This window comes from Cydia amplana, chromosome 16 (genome assembly GCF_948474715.1).
Source record: "Cydia amplana chromosome 16, ilCydAmpl1.1, whole genome shotgun sequence".
Lineage (NCBI taxonomy): Eukaryota > Metazoa > Arthropoda > Insecta > Lepidoptera > Tortricidae > Cydia > Cydia amplana.
Window position 1 is genome coordinate 10,979,489 of NC_086084.1, and position 13,831 is coordinate 10,993,319.

The 13,831-nt window shown below is 38.2% G+C and overlaps 1 protein-coding gene across 1 annotated transcript; it reads right to left on the minus strand.

The window, feature by feature from the left end:
- Window positions 1-1,788: 1,788 nt before the first annotated feature.
- Window positions 1,789-3,188, minus strand: LOC134655363 (holotricin-3-like). The gene is made up of 2 exons (XM_063510812.1): window positions 3,095-3,188; window positions 1,789-2,106 (listed from the first exon to the last, which is right to left on the minus strand). The coding sequence occupies exons 1-2, from the start codon at window positions 3,101-3,103 to the stop codon at window positions 1,789-1,791; spliced, it is 327 nt and encodes a 108-aa protein (XP_063366882.1). The 5' UTR covers window positions 3,104-3,188.
- Window positions 3,189-13,831: the final 10,643 nt, after the last annotated feature.

Consider the following 13,831-nt stretch of genomic DNA (forward strand, 5'->3'; position numbering starts at 1 on the left):
ACAAGTGCACCGTGGTCAGTGGAGGAGGTCTTATATAGAGCGTCTTATGTGGATTGTGGATTTGACCTCTTCGCAATCAAAATACCAACCAGTATCCCATCTTCATACAGTTTATTAATGTGCCATTGTTTTTTTTTTATTTAATCAATATAATGCACACGAAAACGGGTCACTCACGTATTTTTTTTCTAATATATGTAACATGTCTTTGTCTCACGGAAGTTTTGTTATTAAAATGCACACAGCAATATTCATTAGGTACACATATTTTTTCGCCAAACTGCACGACAGTTTGTTGGCAAGCTACTTATACAAAAAATTACTTTGTTTAGTATATTTTGTTTTTGAAATACCTATTGTACATTAATATATCAATTAACACCATGTGGTGTTCAACACACTCTTTACTAATGTTTTGAGCTCCTGATAACGTTATTACTATATGTTATTTAGTCGGAATTCTCATGTTTAAATTATAAAGGCCTAGATTATTGTATTTTCTCCTTTTTAGTCTATAAATTTGTCATCTGTTCTGCGTCTATGTGACACCAAAATAGCATTCCGCTGTTAAAGAAAATCACGAAAAAATTTATATTTATCAATATTTATCGAATAATTCATGTAAGAGAAGTTATGAATGCAAATGAGTCTTCTCCCGAAATATGAAAGTATTTTAGTGGTACAATAAGAGAGAGATAAGAATAAGAAGAATAAAGATAAGACTATTCTTCATTATTCTACTATTCAGGTAAATTTGGCTTGTCAGGTAAAAGTCGGTGGAGGGGGAAGTGGCGCTGATCGTCACAAACACAGGTAATTTTATGGAATGTCCGATATTAGTACTAGCGGCAGCCGCTTGAACTAATTTTACTCCATAAGATTTAACATAAAAAGTCCGACAAAATGAGGGCAGCACCAGTCGTGCACGTAGCGAATATGTAAGCCAAATTTACCTGATATAAACTTCATCCGGTACAACGTTGTCCGTCCATAGCAGACTTAGTTCAGTCAAAATACTGATTACTTATAATTTCGCTATATCTAAGTCGGCAACGCGTCCTAATAAACAAAATTTACATAAATACCAGCGTCCCAATTACGTCACCCGCGACTTCCCAAACACCACGGCGGCCAGGGCTATAACCGCGAAAATCGAAGTTCGCAAATTGCGGGCATTTTTCTCTGTCACTCTTATTACGCCTTCATTGGAGTAAAAGAGAAAGATCCCCGCAATTTGTGAATTTCGGTTTTCCCGGTAGCCCCTCAGGCTTGCAGATTCTAATCTTGATGTACTATACCTATCGCAATCCGGAACTACCCATTAATATTGGGGCAGTTGTATAATCGCGTTAGGGCTCATTTAGACGGTGCGAGAACTCGCATGCAAGTTTCATTACATTGCGTCATTTGATCGGTCGGCTGAATTGACGTAACCTCAATAGTCCGCAATGTAACTCAAATCGTATACGAGTTCGCGCGCCGCCTATGTTTAGTTGGCCAAAAAAAAGCTTTTTTCAGCTGCTGAAAAAAATATATTTAGGTAATCATAGTTTTTTTTTCAGCGGTTCCACTAAGTAGGGTACATCAAACGTTGCTTTCCGACAGCAAACTGTAATTGCTATAGTAAGTTACTGTTAGGTATTAAATAAAATTATGTTTACAAAATTAGTACTTGTATTATTTTTCACATAACAGTCGTAAAAATCACTTGGTTTAATCTTATCTTAAAAAATCATCCAAAAATGCAAATTCTTAACGGGTATCGATTATAGGTCTAGTTTATAGGTATTAACGGCCCCACCCTCCATGCCCGTGGCCCCCGCCGCGCCCCCATCCTCCGTGGCCCCCTCCGAAGCCCCCGCCGCCGCCCCATCCTCCTCCGTGGCCCCATCCACCTCCTCGTCCCCAGCCGCCGCCGCCGTGGCCCCCGCCGCCGCCACCGTGCCCCCAGCGGGTCTCTTCGGGCTGTAGCTCTTCTGCCGCTTCGACCGCGGGAGCGGCCTCCTGCCCTAGCGCGGGAGTTTTAGGGGCCTCGGGGGCCTTTTCGGCAGGATAGGCCGATGTTAGCGCTAATGTAGCGCAAAGCACGAGTCCGAAGCAAAGGATCTGCAATGAGAATATTTAAACATTATTTGTGTTTAATTTTTAACACTCGCACGCTCTGACGGTAAAATGCGACGTGCCGCTCAGTATGTTGTACCCTGCTACAAAGAGAATTAAATCACCTACGTCCCTGTTATAGCGTGAATGTTTAATTTCGTGCCAGGGGGCCGATTTTTGAATTTCGACCACTCGATTTCGTGTATTTTATTCAATAAATAATATCTCCATTACTAGGCATTTAAATTATACTAATAGAATTGAAATCGAGTGGTCAGTACCACTAGATTCCAAATTTCTATCGCTCGTATTTCAAAAATCAGCATTTCGCCGTTTTCCACCGATTTTCGAGTGACGAAATCGAGCGATAGAAGTTCAAAAATCGGCCCCCAGTTCTTTTTATTACAAATTCACAAATTTTCCTTGCCTGTTAAATTATGAGAATTTTAAAGTTCTTAAAAGAATTACAACTTGTGAGTAAAAAAAACGAAAGTAACATTGTATTAACCAATTCATAATAATATTTACACTACTGTGGTCAATTAAAAATCACTTTAACTTATTTTTTTTACATTTTTAGAAAGACAAAAAAACTTTTTAGTGGTGCACAATCTTGCTCTAGCGTTATGAGAAGATGGCAAAAGTTATTATTTTATATTATTAAGTGTGTACATTAGGAAAGCAATTATATTTGCGTGATAACACTGATAACAATAAAATTATAACATGAAATTTAACATACAGGATGGCCCAAAAATAAGTTGACATTAAGTATTTATTATGCGTTTAACAGTTTAATGACAAACACTAACAACTATGGAATATTTGACATTAGACAAAGATACAAAAATAAACATTCGCATCATATTTTATCATTATCACCCCAATATTTTACCCACCGCCCGCAACTAACGTCGCGATTAGGCCAATGGCTTTTTTCCACCAACATTTATTTAAACAAATCAATACAAGAATCGAAGACCTAAGTACTCACCGTATTCATTGTGTCAACAGTTGAGGTACTGTGCAGTGATCCGTACACGAGGTCTTATATATCCAGAGATGAGTGACTCAGCTGTAAGCATCACAAGTACCACAACTAAAGGTGGCATTCAGCGAGTCCAAGACGAGAATTCTAAGGGCGAGTCGAAAGTTCAAGGGACCCAGTATAAATGCGCTCTTGGAGTTGGTGTTCTTCTTACGGATCTCGAGGTCTGGTTACACTGGTCTGGTTTTTCTGGAACTCGACTCGCTTGTGTGAGCTATAGGTCTTTCTTCAACAATGTACCTACCATCGTCCAGACTGTTCATTGACAATTCATACACTTTATTGCGGAGATACAGGGTCCACGAATGGTCAGCCAAGAGTGTCGCTGTTAAGTACCATCTTCAACATAAGGTGCTTTGGGTTAACTTAGAAGGCGGGGTAATTTTGAAAACCAGTAAACTACTTAATCATACCTTGGCAACATATGCAACTGCAACGCTTACCAAGACATTTTACTTACCTATTGTTACTACGGTAGGTAGTGCTTCTAAGTTAAGTAGATATTGTCAATTTTCAAAATTACGACGCTTTCGAAGCTATCCCAATGCATGGTGCAACCTAGTTAATAGATCGTTAATAAATTTTATCAATGAAAAAAATTGTAAATAGTACAAGGGATGAACGGCGCCCATTTCCGTCGAGATAGTTTGGCGCTCATACGCCATCCCAATCCAGCGAGTGTGGTCGCACATTTGCTGAATAGATTGGCTATGTCAGTCACCTGAGAGCGCAACAGCGACGCTCTCAGCGGTAGAAAGCAGTCGCTGTGGCCGAAAACGACTAGTAGATGAGATGATGATGATGATGATGATACCATTCCGCAGGTATGCGAAAATGGTACCTATATATTATATACCATTTTTTTTTAATAGGTAGTAATTAACTCATATAAGCTAACGATGAAAATTATAGACATATAATCATAGATATATGGGATGCGAAAACCTAATAAAATTTCTTGTGACAATGATACGGCAAAATTGTGTTAATAGTAGCTTAGCGCATGGGGATGCGGAAGCCGGGCGGACATGGATGCAATTGTTACCAGAGACACAATTGAATACCGTTAATTTGCTAATTACGTATACGACAGTATTTTTTTTTGTAGCGGTATCTTTTAGTAAGCTATAAAAAAAACCAACATCGCCACAGTTGTGCCTATAATATTTTAAGAACTGCCTGAATTTCTCCGGAATCACATCATCAGATCCTCACATGGTGACAACAAAAATATGAAAGAATTGATTGGAAAGTCAACACAGGTTCAATGGAATCACAGGTTTAAACTCAGTACCTAACGCAGCTAATATATTTAAATTAGAGCTCTAAATTACTGAACATTTTACCGGCAGTAGACAGGGTATTTTAGCGTCATACCTACTTATCTTTAGTACCTATTATGAACTCGTTCTCGTCATTCCTGTAGAAATCGCAAAGTTAAGGGAATCTAAACTATCTAAAGCAAATTTTTATGCTGCATCCTTACTGGGAGCCGATTTTTAGGGTTCCGTAGCCAAATGGCAAAAAACGGAACCCTTATAGATTCGTCATGTCTGTCTGTCTGTCCGTCCGTATGTCACAGCCACTTTTCTCCGAAACTATAAGAACTATACTGTTGAAACTTGGTAAGTAGATGTATTCTGTGAACCTCATTAAGATTTTCACACAAAAATAGAAAAAAACAATAAATTTTTGGGGTTCCCCATACTTCGAACTGAAACTCAAAAATTTTTTTTTTCATAAAACCCATACGTGTGGGGTATCTATGGATTTCTAAACTGAATAGTTTGCGCGAGAGACACTTCCAAAGTGGTAAAATGTGTGTCCCCCCCCTGTAACTTCTAAAATAAGAGAATGATAATACTAAAAAATATATATGATGTACATTACCATGTAAACTTCCACCGAAAATTGGTGTGAACGAGATCTAGTAAGTAGTTTTTTTTTATACGTCATAAATCGCCTAAATACGGAACCCTTCATGGGCGAGTCCGACTCGCACTTGGCCGCTTTTTGAATTTCGATCGCTCGATTTTGTCACTCGAAAATCGGTGGAAAACGGCGAAATGGTAATTTTTGAAATTCGAGCGATAGAAATTGGGAATCTAGTGGTATTGACCACTCGTTTTCAATTCTATTAGTAGAACTTATAGGTGAACCAGGATCTATTGAGGGTGCGCCATGTTGCGGAATTTCACTGGAACTAATTTTTTCATACTACACTGATTTGTCACCCTATACATGAGAATAACAGCGCCCTCTTGACAATTATCATATATTACTGGTCAGGCTATACATGCCTAGTAGTGGAGATATTACAGAACGAAATACACGAAATCAAGCGGTCGAATTTCAAAAATCGGTCCCCTGCACCGCCCTCTCGCCAAGAGAGGAATAAGGAGCGGCGAGTCCCACATACCGTGCGTAAATACATTCCCACCCCGTGAAAAAAAAGGCTTACATTATAAAATGTACCAGAGATGTTACCTATCCTCTACCCGCCCAGAGACCTATAAAAAGGTCTCCTGTTCCATTCTAATTTGAACTTTGTGTTGACAAAATAAAATTTCATTTTGCTTGGCAAGGTTTGACGTATGGGCGAATAGAGGATAACGACCATAAGTTTTCGTAACTCAGTAAAAATTTTTTAGGAAGTACGGTGAAAATGCGCTTAATATACTTCTTCCTTGTCGTAACCTCATGGCTGAGGGACGTGACGATTGTAGGCACTCTTCACCAGTGCTCTCCAGGCCGCTCTGTCCTGGGCCCAGTGCATGCTAGCCTGCAGTGTGGCGTTTGTCACTGACGTTATTCTGTTCCCCCAACGTGTGGACATACGTCCATCCCTGCGCTTCCTTGCCATGCGGCCAGTGATAATGAGCTTTTCCAAGCTAATATACTGTGCAGATAGGGAACTTTAACTAAACTGCTAAAGTGAACGTATTAAGCCACAAATTTTTAAAAGTGTGCGTATTTATATACACTTACGTACAGTACACTTTTCAAAATGTGTACTACTCCTACAAAAGTGTAACTACATTACTAAATATGGCAAAGCAGTCGCTCAAACTGTTGGCACTTTTTTGACCATGACAATGAAAATTACAGTGCTTTGATGAAAATAATCATGACTATAATTTTCTTTCCTACAAAGATGTATGTTTTGTGGTTTCCTAAATAAAACTGGATTTTTCCCTCTGAAGACATTTAAATTACAATCTACAGTACACAACAACTCTCCGCCTATGAAAGCCTTGACCCTGATTCACCTCGAAACGTATGGCCACGAGGCCTAATAAAAAGTGTTCTGCCTGGAAAAGACGGCCGCATCAGAGTAGTCGACATCAGCACCGCTACCGGCGTGCTGCGCCGGTCTGTGGCGCGCGTGGCTCCTGTACCCTTAGCTGATTAGTGCTAGTTTGCGCACTAGGGTGGGGAGTGCAGATGACGGCCTCCTTTTGATATCTAGATATAAATACTCTTTTATACTTTTTCTAATGTTTTCACAATAACTTCTACAACCCCATTGCCTATAGCACCGCGGTATGTAGATGAGAATGTCAGCAACACTTAACATCCACATCCATGCACTTAACATCGGGGGACCCTTCCCCCGATTATGACGTACTGATGGGGATCAGTAAGCAATTTATGCGTCTTTACAAAAGGTTTAAGTACCTACGAATCGTCAGTTACGAAGTGTGGACGATGGTGCCTATATAGCCTAGGTATTTTAGCGTAGGATCGCCATAAATAAACATGCTAGAGCGGAATTTTATCTCATTCGAATTTGGAGTAAAATAGCTAGAGCAAAAGGTATGTCTACTAGAGATGCCACGAATATTCGGCAACTATTCTGTATTCGGCCTATTCGGCCACTTTGCCGAATATTCGGTATTCGCCCGAATGTTGCTTACTTTTCAGCTGATTACCGATAATCTCTTACACTTACCTAAAAATATAAATTACACAATAAAAATAACCGCAGACCACTTCATGTTTGAAATGTTTTCTTGGAAAGTTGTTAAATACGAAGACTGTTTTTTTGAGCATTTGTTGGTTACCTACTAACACAAGCCGCCGAAATGTAAATTCCTGTATGCAACACCACTGGGGGCCTATCTATCGAAGATGACAAGCGTACATCGACGTACGCCGTTCGAATAAAAATGTATCGGGATAACACAATGCTACGATAGGTCATGTGACTGTTTCACGTGTACACGTGCACATACCGTAAAAGTATAAAACTTTGCCCTTTAACATAGCTTTGCCCACCAAAGCAAAAGTTATTTAGTTAGTTATTATTAAATTTTTACGATGCTTTTACGGTACATTATTTTTCAACTACATTTTAACATGTAAATGAATTGCAATCTTTCCGGATTTACCGGAGTAGTTATAGGTACATTCTTTCATTACCTACGATAAATACATTTTTGTTACATGTCACATTTACGAATAACCAAGTACCTATAAGGATGCAGATACAGCTTACGTAGTGGCCGAGCCCACAAAAAGCTGATAAACGAGTTTTGTGAGAGTTCCCCACTAATACTTTTTAATCGTTTATTTACCAACAGCAACAGTGGCGACAAAATGTAGATTATGACCTTCATTTTGGATGACCAACATTTGTCTTTATAGGAAGAGGTCATTATAATAAAATTTAAATAAATTAACTAAAGTTGATTTCTGTTTCTATTACTTACCTATTTAGGTTAGTGTTATTATGTAGGTATAAATAAATAAATATTATAGGACATTCTTACACTGATTGACTAAGTTCCACAGTAAGCTCAAGAAGGCTTGTGTTGTGGGTAGATACTCAGACAACGATATATATAATAATGCAAATACATAAATATATAGAAAACTCAGGACTCAGGAACAAATATCTGTGCTCATCACACAAATAAATGCCCTTACCGGGATTCGAATCCAGGACCGCGGCTTCACAGGCACAGGGTCACTATATACTCACTACAGTCACTACCCACTAGGCCAGACCAGTCGTCAAATATGTTAATGTTGACTCGATTCCTCGAGCCGATTTTTTGCTAAACGCTTGATTTTAGCACAGATCTTTTTCACCTCATAGGATAGTCTTTTTTGGCCGCTCAGAGGCACCAAACCCTAGTCCCCTTTTAAGTACCATCGTCCTACATAAGTGTGTATATTATTATTGGTATGGTTACAAAATAATAACGTTTGTAATGATAACTCTTATTAAATTATCGGGGATTAATATTTTGTTAAGTGCATTTAGTTTTGTTTATTTTTGTAATTTAGAAAATGAAGTCGATAATGTCGATATGTTTTGTTTTTCATATTTTTTGTGGTCACTTATAAAAACTTAATCAAATTATTTTTGAGTTCAGTTAAAACTTAGGCAAGTTTATTAACTTCTAAAGTTAACTTGTAATAGAGCTACATGATTTACTGTGTTGACAGATTATGGGACTACAACCAGTAAGTAATAAGTATAAAAAGGTATCTAAGTAGATTCCACACAACGCACAGACAATAAGTACATCCTTGGGAGCTCTGGCAACTGTACTGTCTATCAGGAAAGGAACACTACATATATATGTGTACTTATAGATTGATTAAGCGACATTGAATAATTTTACGGTTTAGACTCACTTGTTTTAAGTCACTCACGCGACATGTTAACACAAGTGAGTGTAAACCAGCGGTCGGCAACCTGCGGCCCGTGAACCTGTCACTTGCCGCCCGCGACCCTCTCTGGCTATTTTGTATGTAATATTGACAAATGACAATGTCTGATAAAGAGATAAAGTACGGCCCGCGTCAACTTCGTTAACTACTATGTGGCCCTTTAGCTGCTAAAAGGTTGCCGACCGCTGGCTCTAAACCGTAAAATTATTCAATGTTAGTATGTCTCACAACAGTTTAAATTCGATAAAGCGACGTTAATTATAGCTGTGGTCTTCTATGGGATAAATTAGTTATACATCTCTCCAGGCCTACCGCGAACCACGTTCGACGCGTTGCCTCTCTGTCGCGCTTGTAAATTCGTACGTAAGTGTGACAGGGAGGCATCACGTCGAACGTGGTTCGCGGTAGGCCCTCAGAGGTCAATAACATTGTTCGCTGAACTTGGCCGCTTCAAAGTCACCGCTATTTAATTTATGAATCAAATTCTACTTTTTGCTTAATATTCGATAGAAATGATTACTTTGCATTATGTTTAATCTATAAAAAAGCGGCCAAGTGCGAGTCGGACTCGCCCATGAAGGGTTCCGTATTTAGGCGATTTATGACGTATAAAAAAAAACTACTTACTAGATCTCGTTCAAACCAATTTTCGGTGGAAGTTTACATGGTAATGTACATCATATATATTTTTTAGTATTATCATTCTCTTATTTTAGAAGTTACAGGGGGGGACACACATTTTACCACTTTGGAAGTGTCTCTCGCGCAAACTATTCAGTTTAGAAAAAAATGATATTAGAAACCTCAATATCATTTTTGAAGACCTATCCATAGATACCCCACACGTATGGGTTTGATGAAAAAAAAATTTTTGAGTTTCAGTTCGAAGTATGGGGAACCCCAAAAATTTATTGTTTTTTTTCTATTTTTGTGTGAAAATCTTAATGAGGTTCACAGAATACATCTACTTACCAAGTTTCAACAGTATAGTTCTTATAGTTTCGGAGAAAAGTGGCTGTGACATACGGACGGACAGACAGACAGACATGACGAATCTATAAGGGTTCCGTTTTTTGCCATTTGGCTACGGAACCCTAAAAAAGGTGTTACAATAGAATTATAGATTAGAATTATAATGTAGATGGGTAGGTACCTGTTATATAGTTGGCTAGTAAACTGCTGCTGCTGATTTTAAAATTAAATATAATATTATTATAACTTACTGATTGTAGCTATAACATATAAAATTTCAAAAGTGAACAACCTATACATAGGTATGTGTTCTTCTATCAAGACATGGAAATTCACATCTAAAATATGGAACACAGGCTGTCCTTTAGTTCTTTACGACTTGTGGTCGAAGGAAATAATTAGACAATGAAATATATTATGCTTCTTACTTAGCCTACCCTTTAGTTTTGCCCAGACCCTGTGGTCTGAGCAAAACTATCATGGTCGCATTTTTATCACCTGCATGTCATGCTATGCGTCACTTTCGCAAGTACATATTTGTTAGAACGTGACAGCCATGGTGACAAATGATAAAGAGCCGGCCATCTTAGACCTACTGCGGGCTCAGCACGGTTCCATTTTTATCGACTATCACTATGCCCATCACTTTCGCACTTACATACTTGTTAGAACGTGACAGGCATGGTGATAAACGATAAAAATGCGACCGTGCTACTAGGGCTGTAGGGCTAAGATGGCCGGCTCTTTATCATTTGTCACTATGGCTGTCACGTTCTAACAAATATGTAAGTGCGAAAGTGACGCATGGCATGACAGGTGATAAAAATGCGACCATGATAGCTGGTCTGGTCTCCTACTATCTGGGTTAATCAACTTTTTCTTGTCACACGTTGCTATGGTTACGGTCTCCTGAGTTACTCTTAAAATTCTAGGTTTTTCGTATTTAAATGAACCAAACTTGCATTTTATGGTAGTTATAAGACCTTTTCATAATGGGACATCTACTGAGCAAGTTAGTAGAACATGGTACAGCAGTTCGTCTAACAATCTATGCTACTATTGTCTCTCTTCGCTGATGGGACAGAATAACAACAAGAAATAGTTGATTGACCCATCTTCATACCTTCTCTTGCTGCACATGCTGCACAGACTTTTTGCTTTTACTGCCATAAACGTCAAATACGTATGAAAATGAGTTTCCTTATAGGTACGAACTAAGTTAAATAGTGCCCTAGCTTACCATTTACATATTGCGTAAGGTTGGTCCTGTTCACGAGTCACGCTGTATAAAAGCTAACTTATACGGACGCTATCTAACTGTCATTTGTTTACCGGAACTACAGCCATTTTGAAAGCTGCCACGGTCGAAACTTACCATTCACCTTCACCAACCCATAAACAATTTAATGTTTAGTTTAGTCTACGTCACTGATTCTTTGATCGACTTAGGTTGATCGTCTGTCTCAGGTACGTTTAGCGTAAATATTTACTAAGAATGAGTAACTTGTGGTTTTTCCGAAGAACCCGTACGTTTAGTGATTCACCCGAGCAGTTAAAAGGATTATTAATACGATTATTAATTTCTGCGGTCAGCATGTTTTCCATGTGTTGTTTACATTGTTGTGCCTAGATAATGCCTAAAATATGCTATCTGGCTAACGCACATGGTATCATCATGTTAATCTTAACTTACGGGTACCTATTAGGTACTTAATCTAGGACATCTAGGTCTAGGTACAGTAGGTACCCATAAACATTATTAATTTTTACCTGTATAGAATTGGAAATTACTAAGTACATTCTTGAAAAATTAACACCGAAAACTTGAGGAGCACTTTTGATCTTTAGTAGGTAACGTACATACTTATGTGTATCCGAAATCCCAAGTTATTAGTTAATTAGATACATAGAAGCCTTACCACCAATTTGACACTGACATATATTATTTGCTAGCGTGAGCGTAACTTACTTTCAATGTACCGTAAAACGGGGTGAGTAGGTTTTGGTGGGTTATGAATGGGGAGAGAAGGTTTGAGAGGGGGGTGAGAAGGGATTTTAAGGCTACTGCTATAAAAATAATGTATTCCAATTTAAAATGGAGCTATAGTATTATACGCATAATAAAAAAAAATCGATTCAACAATCTTCCAAAAATCACCTTTGTATGAAAACCCCTCACACCCCAAATACGAGGCACTACGGAGTGAGGTGTTTTCCACTTTATCGTCAAAGTTATGGAACATGAAACTACCCAAAATAAAATAAAAAGTAAAATACAAACGTCCAGAACACTTATTATATACACCATTCAGTTTTCATATGTAAAAATAAAATGTTATCAAGGTTTGAATTTCAGTTTTGACCCTACTCACCCCATTTTACGGTATATCTCGCGCGTACTAACATATTAGATATTAGTGCGAGCGAGATGTATAAAGAGTAAGTTACGCAGAAGTTAGCGAATATGTCAATTTGACACTGGTATCAGTTTTAACGAGGGTGTGGACTGTGGACCTCATTTTATGAAGTTTTCCTATAGTTCGATCCTTTGCAAAATTACATTATGACAACCTGTAGGGCACGACAAATAAAGATAGTAAAATCACGTGGTGATTAGGTACAGTCGCCATCAGATATATCAGAGCGGGCAAGGTATTCACAATATCTGAACAAGCACTCTAACGCCTTGACAATAGAAGCAAGCTCAGATATTTGTGAGCACCTTGGCCGATCCGATATATCTGATGGCGACACAATAATGCTCAGGCTACCTTCAAGCACTTTAGATAAGGATGTGTATTGTAGCAGGAAAGTATGTACTCCCATTTTAAGTTAAGTAGGTAGTCGAACTCGGTAATAAAATCCGATAAATGCACTTTCACATTACGTAAGCATGCGTCGACCGCCCTTGGCCGCCATATAGGCCGTAAAACGACAGGTGGGAGAAAGGCTATCCCTTGGAAAGCATCACTTCCATCTCATCCTCATTTACGTATAGTGCTGTCTGGTTTTTGGTACAGTAGCAGTTTCTTGTTAGAATTTTGATTTCGAGCAATTAACATTTCATGTGACATTTGGCGAAATGTGTAAAATTCAGGTAAGTCCTTTTTTTTATAAGGGACATTTTGACTGTAATATTAATATTATATTGACGGCACTTAGGTTAACAATTCTTTTGGAATTAACTTTAGTTATATAATTACCTACTTATTTAATATATATTGGCTGAACAAGCTAAGGGATATAAAAACGTGTATATAAACAGTTGTTGGAAATCAGTTGGAAGAGGTCTCGAATTTGTGCCACTGGTGGAAATACCTATCTTACCTAAAAGGACCCTATTTGACTTGAGAACGTGAAGAAAGCTGACGTTTGCCTACCGTATCACGATTCTCTCAAACATGCCAGGACTGACGGTTTAAATTAAAATTCGACTTACCTGCCGCAGCATCTTTTTACATTAGCCATTATAGCTACTGTTTGTTGTTTGTAACCCCTTATTGTGTCTCTTTTTAACAAATATGTATGTATCACTTTCAGCCTGTCGTCAAATCAAGTACGAGCCTTTATGTAATTTTGAGGATAACATTTCTAATTCTGTGCATTAAGTAGTCTTCGTGCGTCGCACAGTAAAATTTAAAGTCAATGACCCCTTTTTTTTACAAAAGCAACACAATCTAAATTATCTGCATTAAGGAAAATGTAAATGGTAGGTACCTACTGATGTACATGGCTGTAGGTACCTATTATACTTATTGCAAGTCACGCAAACACACTTAAAACAAGCACCTAAGTAGTTTAACTAATGCTTTATACATATTGGCAGGTAAACCATGGCATCGGGCAATTTTCAATGATTTCACTGATTGATAGTCATGTGTTTGAGTTGATTGCCTTGTGTTTGTAATTCCCTAGGATTTTACAAGCTTTTTTACAAGCTTTTATTTACTTTCCACCTGACCGTTGTCTGTAATCAAATCTTGCAAGTTAAATTTGATCCACTTCCCGGTTTCCGATTGAGCTGAAATT